At 50.3% G+C, this 14,412-nt stretch overlaps 1 protein-coding gene across 2 annotated transcripts in view; it reads right to left on the reverse strand.

Moving 5' to 3' along the window:
* The window catches only part of LOC144725001 (transcription factor AP-2-alpha-like), a 75,220-nt gene that overhangs the window by 1,309 nt on the left and 59,499 nt on the right, over window positions 1–14,412 (reverse strand). For both annotated transcript variants that reach the window (XM_078604399.1, XM_078604398.1), the window contains exons 3-6: window positions 7,037–7,094; window positions 6,169–6,403; window positions 3,774–3,892; window positions 2,383–2,524 (exon numbers count right to left, since the gene is read on the reverse strand). In XM_078604399.1, the coding sequence (XP_078460525.1) occupies window positions 2,383–2,524; window positions 3,774–3,892; window positions 6,169–6,403; window positions 7,037–7,094 (554 nt within the window). The remainder of the gene's footprint in view (window positions 1–2,382; window positions 2,525–3,773; window positions 3,893–6,168; window positions 6,404–7,036; window positions 7,095–14,412) is intronic.

Below are 14,412 nucleotides of genomic sequence, written 5' to 3' on the forward strand. Positions count from 1 at the left end.
TTTGTGGTCACATTTTTTGCCCTTTGGTCGCACCTCCGATTAGAGGGGTTGGCTGCGTACGGTGCAAAAGAAGTTCAATGTACATACATAGAGGCGCACAGATTCGCGTAAATCCACGGACTCACAGTGACCCACAGACTCACATAGAGACCCATAGACTCATAGAGACCTATACTCACATAGAGACCCATAGACTCACATAGAGACCCATAGACTCATCCAGACCTATACTCTCATAGAGACCCACAGACTCACATAGAGACCCATAGACTCATAGAGACATATACTCACATAGAGACCCATAGACTCACATAGAGACCCATAGACTCATAGAGACCTATACTCACATAGAGACCCACACACTCACATAGAGACCCATAGACTCATCGAGACCTATACTCACATAGAGACCCATAGACTCACATAGAGACCCATAGACTCATAGAGACCTATACTCACATAGAGACCCATAGACTCACATAGAGACCCATAGACTCATCGAGACCTATACTCACATAGAGACCCATAGACTCACATAGAGACCCATAGACTCATCCAGACCTATACTCACATAGAGACCCATAGACTCACATAGAGACCCATAGACTCATCGAGACCTATACTCACATAGAGACCCACAGACTGGGATAGTTTGAAAACTCTAGATTGTAAACGAATTTCTTTGGAACTGCTTTTTGTATTTAATTTGTTGTCCTTCCCCCGCACCTCCGATTAGCACGGTTGGATATGTACGGTGCGAAAGAAGTTTAACATATTCTGCTTTTTATTTTAGTTCATTCGTCAGTACCTTTCACAGTTAATTGCATTCTGGATGGTGGCTTGCTTAAATAAAGTAGTTTTGGATTTCCATAATGAATGTGGTTAAAGATCTGTGTTCTTAACCAGGTAAAATAGCATTTAAGACGAGGAATAAAAAATATATTTTTTAAAGAGCGTTTTGGGTTTGAATTAGTCCATTAAAAACACACAGACAACAGAGGCAGGTCATTGTTAACAAAACACCAGTAGAGACGCACAATTCTGTGTCCTTGGAAAACCTCACCCTCTTGCCGGCAACTGGTAGTTTTTTTCTTCTTAAGAAATTAACGTTTCGTGTTCTCCGAACGCCAACAAACAAACAGAACGGGCGAGGAGGTTTCCGTGAGCTCGTGTTGGATTCGAGCCGTGCTTGTTGACACAACCACGTCGTGAATTTGCATCGCCATCGTATCAACACTCGGGCCCCGTGAGCAAGCCCCACAAATTAAACCGCCGCTCCCGTTTCGGACAAAACAGATCTCGTCGGGATCTCCAAAGCCAAGCAGGATTTTTCTTAGCCTGGTTACTAAACCTGGACGGTTGACCGCCCGTGGGCTTACCCGGGCTACACCAATGCAATCTGAACGTCTACAATCTATACTGGTTTTGTTTTTATTTGAGGGGTGCCACGGTGGTGTGATGTTATCTTGCTCGCCTGGTATGCAGGGGGTCAGGGGGTTCGATCCCGACCCTGACGCCTGCTGTATATGTGGAGTTTGCGTGTTCACCCTGTGATCCAGTGGATTTTTTCTCCGGGTCCTCCGGTTTTCCCCTCCGCATTTACAAACATGCATCTGTATTATCTAGAATATTTTGCTGCTTGGAATTTCCACGTGATGAAATTTCCACGTGATGATAAGCCACTTTCGTTGACCTATAATATGTGGCCAGGTCGCTTCTAACCATGGTAGCAGTAGCCGTAGCGATAGAAGAGTAACAAGGAGGCGGCTGGCAGCCGGCGGGTGAACGAACGAGTGGCCGGAGTGGATCGGTGAGCGCTGGTTAACCAACCACCCTGAATCAGGTAGAGCGAGGTATGGTGGGGGCAGGGGGCATGGGATACTCCACCACAGAATCGGAGGCCAGCGGCGAAGATAAACGGAGAGACAGAGTGGGGGATTTCAGTCCGTTTCATGGATCCACCTGTTGCGTCCGACGCACAGCGGCTGTGAACGCCGGCGGTGTTCTCCATTGCCACCGGTGGCCCTGCAGGCCCCTGGGTGGCCTTGAGTGTGGCCCCTGACGTGTGCTCCCCACCCACCCCCCCCCCCCCCCCCGTTATCGTGCTGCTGTCAAAACTCCCGACGGTTTCAAATGCGCGTGGCGGTCCTCACGCTGATGAAGTTTTATCGGCGAAATTGCCACCTATCCCCTCCGCCACCTGCCTCCCTCCCCCTCTTTGTGGGTGAGGTGAGGTTGCTTCTGGTAAAAAAAATAATTTTAAAAACGCTTTGAAAAAAAGGTGAAAAATTTGCCAAAAACGCTTGCGCGCGCCCTCGTTACACAACGCGCGCGCACGTAACGTAGCGGCGACGAGCTCCCGACGCCACGCCGTCAACTCACTTGGTGGCCAGCAGCATGTTCTTGCGCGTGTGCATGTCGGAGGGGTCGGCGTGCTGGCGCGTCAGGTAGTCGGCCACCGCCTTGCAGGGGAACTCCGTCTCGCTCACGTAGCCAAAGTCGCGCGCCAGGTGGATGGCCTCGCCTGGGACACGCAGCGCGGTTAGTTAGTTAGCGCGCCTCGAGTTAGTGTCGCACTAACCGGTGCCCAACTATCTTCTTGGTTCTTTCGGTAAAGTCATGTAGAAGGGAAATAATAAAATAATAAAAATAAAACATAATAAAATTATTCTCACGACGTTTCGGCCACAACGCAAGCAGCCGTTGTGGCCGAAACGTCATGAGAATTATTTTATGATGTTTTATTTTTATTATTTTATTGCTTCCCTTCTACGTGACTTTACCAAAAGAACCGAGAAGATGAATCCCTGCAGTCACGAAAGCTTTAAATAGGTGCCCAACTAGTTAGTGCCCTCTCGAATGAGTGACTTGCTCGTTAGCGGCCTGCTAGTTAGTGCCCTACTGGTTAGTGTACCACTAGTTAGTTCAATTCAATTAATAAATAGCCATCAGCTCCCTATCGCCACGTAAACATTAAATTATGCTCTCGTTTATGTCGGCCTCTTGGCCTTATAACATCACGTTCACGGGGGCCGCATTTGATTAAGCGAATAAACTGGACTGGTTCAGACCTTCTTGGGTCTCATCAGCAGTTTCGGGCACGCTGTACAGCCTTTGAAATTTTACAAAATTACGTGAGCAGCTTTTGTTTAGCATGGGCAAAGCATCGCGTTGTCAACGTAACACGTGACGTCGAACAGCACCAGTCGAGAGTCGTACCGATTTAGAGACAACCCCGGTGGTTGGTTGGCCAACACTGACCGCCCTTTATCTCCCCCAGTGATGATGATGATGATGATTACACACAGCGTCAGGTACACTCAAATTCAGGCCCCGGGGACCTGCTCATGTGTAGGTCGGAAAAATGTTGATCGTGACCGGGAATCGAATTCGCAAGCATTGCCATTGTTCTGGTCGCCATTTGGCGTTCTTTGGTCTGACGCTGGTGGTGAGACAGGGCGACGGACAAGGCTGTCACCGGTGTAAGCCAATCAGTCTCAAAGACAATGCGTATATCATCAGAGCATGTTCGTCTGCACGTTCACCGCAGGTACGGGTGGTTAATGCAGACTTGATGCCTTGAAAAACGTCTCTGTTTGGTGCTTGAACATCTTAACACCTCCCGTTTTATTTCCAGAAAGGGTAAAAAAAAAAACTATTCTCGCTTTTCACAATTTTTTTGACATCGAGACGCCGGGTTCGTAGTAAGCGCAGTGCGATGACTGCTGTGCCGTCATCCATCGCCGTCATCATCGCCGCCACCGCTCGCTCACCTTCCACTAGCGAGGTGAGTAGGGTCACGTTGGCAGTCTTGCGTCTGCCTGCCGGGAGGTTGAGCCCGATCTTGTCCAGTTTCTCCCTCAATGAGCGGCCTCCGTTTTTTGATTTCGCTCTGCGAAGAGGACGGGAAGGGGGTTAGCCGAGACCGACCGGAGCGGTGGTGCCAAACAACGCACACCGTAATCTTTGGGTCGTTCCGTAAAGTCACGTAGATAAGTTCAAATAAGAAAAATAATAACTGTTACAAAAATAACTGTCTTTTTTCGTTATTTTCTTTGAACCTATCTACGTGACTTTACCGAAAAACCCAAAGAACATGAATTCCTGCAGTCACGAAAGCTTTAAGTCAAGATTTAACGCACACCGTGCCAACGCCGGTGGGTTGGCGCAGTGGGGTAGCGCGCACACGCGTCGCATCTGCCAGCCGTCTCAGTCCGTCAACCCCGTAGCACCGGGGGGTATGTTCCCGTGACCTCTTCCCTGCGACCCTTCGACACTTCACGTGGCCTCAACGGTGCACCGAGCATGGCGCAAGTGCCGTGGTGACGTCGCAGCTGCGTGGCGGCGGATAGCGGCGGCTGCTGTTGTTGGTGTCGTCCGTCGCGTCCTGCGCTTACGAAACGCGTCACCCCAGTCCAATTCCCGGCCCCGGCTGCTAACATCACGTTGAATTACGCGATGGCTTTTGGCAAATCGCTTTACAAGCAGGTCACTCTTGCGAACTATCCTTGTTTGTATGTCCTGTGTGTTGAACTTTTTTCGGAGGTGAGGACACATTTAACGACGCAAACATTTGGTCACGTCACGAGATGGCCTCGTCCAAATTTCAAGTTCATAATGTTTGCCCAGTTCTCGAGTGTTTAAACATCATGAACTTGAAACTGTAAGCACACCCACGCAGTAACATAACATTTGGCAGTACCCACACCAACACAGTCGATACATATAAATAAACAAAAGACAAAGAACCCCCACATAGCCTTAACATACTGTCGGGGCAAGTGCTGTTAGCGAGCGCCTATGAAGGCCTGCTCTGTGCACGAGGGGGTGGGTGGCCAATACCACGCCTGGCCGTCTTTGTCTACCTAGTGGCAACATTTACACACCGCATCAGGTGCCCATTTCAGGCTGAGTAGACCTCGTGGAGGCCCAGGACTGATTCAAATAATCGCCACTGGCGTAGGCAATGAGCGGGAATCGAACCCGGGCCGCCGACTTCGTAGCGCAGCACGCTAACCGCTACACCACCGCTCCCCCCACACACACACACATCCACCCATGCACGAAAGACACACAAACACACACACACAGAACACATACACACATTCTGCCCCTCCTAGCTAATGAACATGTGGCCGCGTACACGAGTGGGCTGCGGCCAAATGAGCGGAGTGGATCGTGGCCAATCGCGACGGCGAGCAGCCAATGCAGTGAGCGAGTGCCAATTGCAATGTGCCACTTCGTCTTCCATACGGCTGGTGATCCAGATGCAAGAGCGACGACTACAGTTTCACGAGCAGCCAGATAACCCCGATGTCTCTTTCGTATTTGGGGATCGGGGCTTTGCGTCGTTCCACGTCGTACGGTCTTTCGTGGATGACCACAGTCGCGCACGGCTGGATAGTTTTTACTTTTTCTGTTTGTGCAGGAGATGTCCGCATCTGCCATGGTTTGTGCAGTGGATGCGGTTTGGGTTAGACCGTGAGCTTCGGCGGAAGATCAAACCCCAGGGGGTCTCCTGCGTTGGGTCTTCCGTGTGCCACCGTGACGAGCGAGCGTGTAGCCGTCAACACAGTGGGCTCTGTCGACTCGTGTGGGGGAAGCAATGCATGATGGGTAGTGCCGGCACGCACGCCTCTCTGTCTCAATCTGCTCAAGCCTCCCGCAGACCACGTGACTTCGGTATTGCCACCACCCCCCGCTCTGAACCACTCCCCTCTCCCCACCCACTGTGAAAACAGACGCTTGCTCTCCATACAGCTCACTCCTCGTTCAATCCCTTCTTCTCTAGTCTCTCTCTCTCTCTCTCCCCTCCACCCGTTCCCTCATCATCACCCTCGTCGTCATCTCCAACACCTTGGTCCAGACGTTCCTTCTCCTCCCCCCCCCCTACATTCCATCCTCCTTCTCCATTCCTGGTGCTCGTCTTGAGCCGTGCCCTCCGCCTGCTCGTCGTCCATGCCGGAGACTTCCGCACCCGGCACCCCTTCCCTCTCCCGCTCCTCGGTACGTGGACGTCAACTAGCATGCAGCCAACTGTGCTGGTCTCTCACCATCTTCTCTCGCATTACATCCTTGGCTCCCCCTGCCCCTGTCCGCGCCCCGTGCCCCCCCCCCCCCCGCGGTGTGTGCCACGTGTAACGGAGTTCCTCTCCGCGACCAACTCACCGGCGCAGAACGCCGCCCAGCAGAGACGCGTTGAGGCACTCGGGCGGAGAGAGGCGCCTCTGCACCTCGCCCACGGTCACCTTGTACTTTGACGTGGAGCTCAGCAGAGATAATCTCCCCGGCACGGAGCAGAAGACTTCTCCCGGGTTGCCCACGCTGCCCACCAGGCTCCCCTTGCCCATCATCTCGCCCGCTCCACCCCCGTGCATGCCCGACTTGGACGAGCCGATGACGACTGATGGATATAACAAAAAAATTACGGAAGGAAGACAGAAAAATCACGCATGCTCGAAATGAATCGCTTTATAGACGTGCATAAATATTCGTGTACATTTTTTTTTCGTATGAATGCTCGATAATCCGGCTGTGAAACGTGCATCAGAAATGTGGACTCGAGCGAAGACATTCAAAGGAGTGCACAGAATGGAAAGCGGCGGGTACGAAAGATCAAGGGGGCAAGACTCAATCGTGGGCGAGATGCACGCTTGCAATTACACGGAGGGGACTGACAGCGAGAGGATCGCGTGCGATGGAGAGCCACGCTCGGGGTGAGAGGAGTCTTGTTGAGAGGCAAGCAAGAAGTGAATCAGCTTGGGCTGGACCGGTCGCTCGATGGGACGGTGACGGCCGATGGTCGAGACTAACGGCAGAGCGGCAGCCAAAGCATGGAACTCGTCCGAGAGAGAACGCGCACCGTGGAGATACAGCGACAGAATCAGCTCTGCGTGCATGTGCTGGGTGGTTTGATTGCATATTTTGTTTGGGGGGGTGAGGGGGGATGCCTTCATCCAGCAGTGGATCGGTCAAGGCCCATGACGATGAACGTGACTGACGGAAGGGTAACGGTGCGTCCGTGAGAAGGGCGTACCTTTCTTAATCACCGAGTCGGAGTGGTCCATCAGATTTAAATTGAGGGCCTCCTCCATCTGTGGATGATTACGCACAACCGTTAGACACACGGCTGCCATGTGCGCACACGCGTGTGTGTGTGTGTGCCTGGAGCGGTGTGTTAACATCGGCACGAGTGGGACAACGACGCGTGGTGCTGGCCACCCACCCCCTCGTGTGCCGTGCCGCCCTTCATAAGGTACTCGCTAACGGCACTTGCCCCAACGGTATGTTAAGGCTATACGGGGGGTCTTTGTCTTTGTTTGTGCAAGTGCACAGCTACTACAGAGCGCACATCGCGTACACTGTGTACACACGATGTGTACACGGTGTGCGCACAGAGTGTGTACACGGTGTGTACAGGTGTGCGCACAGTGTGTATTCGGTGTGGCAGAGGAGCGGTGGCGCAGTGGTTAGGGCGCTGTGCTATGAACCGGGCTAACCCGGGGTTTTCCATACTCATTCGACCAGCTGCCCCACTCCGCCCCCCCCCCCCCCCCAAGGTTAATCGAACAACGCCCAGTGACCGATCCGGTTTGGGGAGGCTTCCATCCAGCAGTGGATTGATAAAGGAGCTGTCCAGCGACGTCTCTGCCATCCAGTGCGTGTGCTGTAAACACGTGACACGCCTGTTTGATTTGAAGCGCAGTCATAAGCCCATTTTCTTATTATTACAATAATAACCGTGCGCTTTACGTATAACACAGCGGCATTGTTTTTCTAAACGTAATTTACCCCTCCACAAGAAAGCTGGACAATTTATTGACGTCTAAAGTTACAGTCCGAATTTGTCGGTGAAGCTAAGCGGCAATTCAACAGGTTAGCAAAACAAATATTGAATTGTTGGACTGTACTGCGATCACCCGCATCTTAAAAGTTAAATTATCTGCTGCTGCTGCTGCTGCTTTGGCAATGTTCCACAAGCACAGTGAATACGAACAATACACTCAACACGTTCCGTTGTCAATAAAAAAAGGAGGGACGGATGATATAATCTTGAGAGCAGTGGTTCTATTTCTTCTTCTTAACCCGGGGTGCACGCTGCATACCACGGGGTGTGCGAGATGCCCTTCTCTTGGAGGGGGTGGGGGGGGGGTGCGAGACTTGGGCAGATTTTTGTTGTTGTAAGGTTAATCATCGAAAAGATAAACACGTAAGTACGGCCACACTTCTTCTTGGTTCTTTCGGTAAAGTCACGTAGGAGGGAAATAATAAAATAATATAAATATAAAACAATAACAATTCTCACGACGTTTCGACTGCAACACAAGCAATCGTCATCAGCTTTGAAGTCCACAGCAAGGAAAAAACGCCACTTTTTTCAAATGTTCTTGCTGTGGATTTCACACCTGATGACGATTGCTTGTGTTGCAGTCGAAACATCGTGAGAATTTTAATTGTTTATATTATTTTATTATTTCCCTTCTACGTGACTTTACCGAAAGAACCAAGAATATGAATCGCTGCAGTCAAGAAAGCTTCAAATAAAAAATTTACGGCCACTTTGTTTCATCAAGCCCTGTGTATTTATTAACATGACACTACTTTTTTTCGATTTCTACAGTCAAGTTTAAGAACCAACTGATTTAAAGTTTCCGCGTCCATCCGTCCCCTGTCATAATGCCCCCCCCCCCCCCACGTGACTGGGCCTGCGCCCCCCCCCCCTCTCCTCCTGTGGGATGAGTCGACTGCATTGGGGATCGTCTCGTCGGATCGAGCAAGCTACGCAACGCGCTCGAACCAAGGGCTCTTGGCCCTTTTGTTTCAATAAAAAATTGAAAACTAAAATTGAAAAAAATCGCGTAGTTTGCGTAAATATTATGAAGACAAAAAGCTGTTTCTGAGTATTCGTATACAACATTCTTCGGGAGACGATTAAGTTTCACCCGACACGTGCGGCATGGGTCACGGTTCTGGGGCGGCAGCGCGTTCGCCTGGCGTTGTTGGAAGAGGTTCTCGGTTCGGTTCCCAGGGGCCGCTCTGGTTAATGCCGATTGTGAAACTGCATTATTTAGAGCAGTGGTTCTTAAACCTTTACTGCAGCCTTGCACCCCTTTGGTTCTCAATAGCTTCCAAAATGTATAAGGAATGGCTTTTGTCAGTTGGTGTATAAGTTCATATTTATAAAAAAAAAAAGCATTTTAATAAAATCAACATAAAATTCGTCTTCATAATGGGTCATTCTCCGCAAAACGTTAGTTTGTTTAGATAAACGTGCACATGTTATTGGTGTGTTTAAAGTAACTCACGTGGTGTGTGTATCCACACGCGTATCGGTAAGGCCACGCTTTATCTTGGCGTTAACGTCACACTCGCAAGTACGTAAATAGATAAAGTGCCAGAATTTATCGGATTGTGGATATGAAACTTCGTACGCTCAGCGCTCGGTTCCAATAAAAGCGTGTCCCAGGTCTAGATACAAAAAAAAATCTAGTTAAATACAACATCCCCCCTGACGAATAAAACACACATCCACTTCAATTGGACACCCCCATTGACGGGAGCTTTCGGAACCGCGCGGCCGTGAGAAGGACAGAGGGCAGCTGGTGTCACTGTGAGTCCCGGGTTAGTTTCGTGCCTCTGAGCGCTGCCAACAATGTTGATTCACGAGAGGCGAGGACTGCTAAGCCACGGCGTTCTGGAACGGTCTGGAACGACGTCTCGAGAAATTTGTTCTGGCAGGGGCCAAATCCATGTCTACCCTTGCCTCGTCCTCACCGTGCCCTGTGCTCCTACAAATCTAATGTACGGTGCTGTATGGGAATAAAGGGGTCATTGCGGACAGGCGCAACTTGTAATCGAGTGGTAGTGCCTTACGCCAATAAGCCCTAACCCCCCCCCCAAAGCCTGTAACAGCGTTCCGGAAAAAATGAGTCTCGGCATTTTCTTCAGGAGTTGTTGCCCGACGATCGTCAGATCTGGTGAGGCTAAGCAAGGCCGGGCCTGGATAGCGCTCGGAAGATCGGTGACCTCGGCGTGGCTACAGGCTGCTGCGTAGCCGCGTTGTGGGCAGCAGAGGGCAGTGCGGCGCGGGAGTAAACACATCAATAAAAACAACTCCTCGTCTCGCTGACGCACGCGCGGTGGTTTGCGCTGTAACGGAATTGGTTTGGTGGTTGAACCCATCCTGGTCATAATCACGCACACCTTCATGGCGGAGGAGAGGGAGTTGCAGTGCTCACACGCACTACATACCACATACATTGCTCGCTTAGCCCTATCGTGTCACACGTCAATAAATCTAAAGGCCTCCGGTCAATCGCGTGGCCAATGCACCCTATCCCCCACGGCTCTAATTGTCTGCTCCGTATAGCGCGCCCTGACAACTTCGTGCCGAATATTCCCATTCAGAGTGAACTGGGGGCGGGAGTCGAACCCCGGCTTGTTGGCTGGTGGGTTGGTAGGGGGGGGGGGGCGCTGTGCTATGGGCTGCGGGGCTGCGCACGCTGTCGCGGCCAATCAGGAGGCGAGGCGCGGCGCGCGCGCGACCCTCGGAGTGGCGCGCGCGGCACGGGCGCGCGGAGCGGCTGTCGCATCGCATCGCGCGCGGACTTGGACACGCGTGTGTGTTCATGCGCGTGTGTGTGTTCATCCGTGTGTTCATGCGTGTGTTCATGCGCGTGTGTGTTCATTCGTGTGTTCATGCGCGTGTGTGTTCATGCGCGTGTGTGTTCATGCGCGTGTGTGTTCATGCGCGTGTGTTCATTCGTGTGTTCATGCGCGTGTATGTTCATGAGTGTGTGTTCATGCGCGTGTGTTTGTCCATGCGTGTGTGTCCATGCGCGTGTGTGTTCATTCGTGTGTTCATGCGCGTGTGTGTTCATGCGAGTGTGTGTTCATGCGCCTGTGTGTTCATGTGCGTGTGTGTTCATGCGCGTGTGTGTTCATGCGCGTGTGTGTTCATTCGTGTGTTCATGCGCGTGTGTGTTTGTGGCGACGTGGGTAGCGGTAGTATAGCGATTAGTGCACTGCGATACGAACTCAGCGATTTGAGTTCGATTCCAGATCACGGCCATTATTTGAACCGTTCCTGGGCCTCCCCTAGGTCGACTCAGCCTCAAATTAGTACCTGGTGCGGTGTAAACATCACCACTGGGGAGACAAAGGCGGCCGGACGTGGAGCTGGCCACCCATCCCCTCGTATGCCGCCCGGCCTTCATAGGTTGCTCACTAACAAAACTCGCCCCAAAGGTCTGTTAACACTATGTGGAGGGATCGTTGTCTTTGTGTGTGTCTATTCGTGTGCATGTGAGCTAATCGGTGTGTAAACAACGCCACTGGGGAGACAAAGACGGCCGGGGGGTGGTGCTGGCCCATCCACCCCCACGTGTACTTGCCCCAAAAGTCTGTTAGAGGCTATACGGAGGTAAAATAAAATAAAAATAAAATAATTTGACTTTTATTAATTTTAATTTTAATTTTTTTACCTACGTGACTTTACCGAAAAAACCCAAGAATATGAATCGTTGCAGTCACGAAAGCTTCAAATCTAGAAGCGATACGGAGGATCTGTGTCTTTGTACGTCAGTCAGTACGTGCAATTTGTGTACGCGTGTGGAGGTGTGGGGGTGGGTGGGTGGGTGGGGAATTATTCGTGCGTGTGTGTTTTTTCTCTCTCTCTTAACTGAACCATCACAGAGGGGCACTTGACCTGGGATTTACTAAATTGGATAAATTGCGCCGGGTCTCCACGTCCCCGCTAAGCGAGGTCGGTGTAATTGCATTGCACTGCTCTGCCGCAGTGACAAAGCGTCCTAGCTTACTATCGTCTAGAAACAAGTTTTACTGGCTGGCTGGCGCGCACTGGCCGATGGACGTACAGTCACAAAACGTGTGCGTTGATCGAAATGTTTTGTTGATATACATATAAACACGCCTCCACATATCTGATGAATACATTATCATCATTATTTTTTTTAACAATAAACCATTTTTTTCAGAATTTGATGAGCTATAAAACTCTATTTCACATCTCATCGGCATCCACGGCTCACAGACTTGAACTTGGACACGCGACTTTGCACATTCTTGCCATACGCTAGAGACAGAGAGCCTACACTAGAACGGCAAGCATCTTGGTTTGAAGTTATCGTGACTGCAAGGATTCATATTCTTAGGTTTTTTCGGTAAAGTCACGTAGAAGGAAAATAATAAATAATAAAAATAAAACATAATAAAATAATTCTCACGACGTTTCGGTCACAACGCAAGCAGCCGTCCTCAGGTGAATTCAGACGCTGTCTTTTGAATGAATTCAGACGCTGTCTTTCCGACAGACCTGTTCTTCACCTGAGGACGGCTGCTTGCGTTGTGGCCGAAACGTCGCGAGAATTGTATTTTATTATGTTTTATTTGTATTATTTCCCTTCTACGTGACTTTACCGAAAGAACCAAGAAGAAAGAGCTGCGTAGCTAGGTGAGAGGCTTCAGCCCAGCACGACGAACTTCGTCCCGAGGGCACGGAACCTCTGGGCCTTGATGTGGCGCAACAATCGTTCCATTCGATTTCCCATTTCGTGTTTGCATGGCGCCCTCTCTGCTAGCACACGACTCAAAGCAACCGCACCGAGCGTCGCGGCGGAGAATACGAGGAAGCGAAGTTACGCCTCACCCCCCCCCCCCTCCCCAAAAACGAGGCTCGTGATTATATTACACTGATCTTCTTGGTTCTTTCGGTAAAGTCACGTGGAATTGAAATAATAAAATAATAAAAATAAAACATAATAAAATAATTCTCACGACGTTTCGGCCACAACGCAAGTAGCCGTCCTCAGGTGGAGAACAGCGTCTATCGAGGAGACAGCGTCTGAAGAATCTGTCTCCTCGACAGAGGAGACTCTGTCTCCTCGATAGACCTGTTCTCCACCTGAGGACGGCTACTTGCGTTGTGGCCGAAACGTCGTGAGAATTATTTTATAATGTTTTATTTTTATTATTTTATTATTTCCATTCTACGTGACTTTACCGAAAGAACCAAGAAGATGAATCCCTGCAGTCACGAAAGCTTTAAATCGAAATATATTACACTGGTCAACACACTTTTCCTGGCATAAGGTATTCCAACGGTTTCAAGATAATTTTGGGGTGCTGATTCCAAATCTGGCATCAGTTTTTGTCTACCACATCAGGTTTTTGAGATATCAAATATTGCATTTTCAATAAAAACTGCGGAAGAAAAATATTAAATAAATGTGGATATCTACATAAAATTATATTATAAACACACTTATCCTAAAAATACAGCACCATATTTTAACACTAAAGCAGTCACTGACTCGCAACAACTTGCAATCATAAGTGACAGAGTTAATTTCGGGTAAAATCAATGAAAATAGCATAAAAATGAGATGTGATAGAGCAAATCTGAGATCAGATTTGGAATCAGCACCCTGAAATTAGTCTAAAACAGTTGCAAAAGTCCAGGCCAGAAAAAAAAGTTTTTTTTTGTTGAGCAGTGAATTATCGATCATGGGAGCGTTCGTTAAGCGGTGGATGCTCAACGCTTGGCTTCGCGTGTCCGTAACGTGGGCCAATGCGCTCATTCCCCCCCCCGCCCCCCGGTGCGGGTCATGGAGGTGTTGATGCACACCGTCGTGGAAGCGAGACACGCAAAATAAAATGATGAAGACTTAGATGATTTAGTTGGTATGTGTTTTTTACAAATATATTTCTAAAGTGAAATCGTGGACGTGTGATGTCACGTAGAGCCCTCGACCACCCGATGCGGCCAAACAAAAAAACGAAACCAAATGCAGTTGTCACGTGAACAAATACAGCTGCGGCAAACAACCCCGAGACGTCGACCAGCGAGAGACATTCGATAGCCGTGGACCGGCGCATTCATTGGTCGTGACAGCCCACGCAGGTCTGGGACAACGTGGAAACGCTGCGATGCTCGCGTGCCATGCGGGGCCTGCTTTGAGTAAATTCGTAATTAAACGTGGCGACGACATCGATCGTGCAGCATTAGCGTCCGCACGGGGGAGCGGTGGCGCAAGTGGTTAGCGCGCTGCGCGACGAACCTACAGCGACGCGAGTTCGATTCCCGCTGGCGACGATCTCAAACCGGTTATGTCCCCCCCCCCCCCCACCCCGCCTAGGTCGACTCAGCCACGAATGAGTGCGTTAAACGTCGCCGCTAGGGAGACAAAGGCGGTCGGGCGTGGCGTTAGCGACACCACCCTCTCGCGTGCCTTCGTCGGTGCTGCTGCCTGCTGACAAGCACGTGCCCGTACGGGCCAATCTCTCTCTTTTTAAATCCTTTAAATTAAGTTCGCTTGCTTGCTTAGGACCGTGCAAATCTTTCGGTCGTTTTTTAACCCACTTCCCGTGATCCAATCGAGCTGACATTTTCCA

This window comes from Lampetra planeri, chromosome 22 (assembly GCF_965212315.1).
Source record: "Lampetra planeri chromosome 22, kcLamPlan1.2.h2, whole genome shotgun sequence".
Lineage (NCBI taxonomy): Eukaryota > Metazoa > Chordata > Hyperoartia > Petromyzontiformes > Petromyzontidae > Lampetra > Lampetra planeri.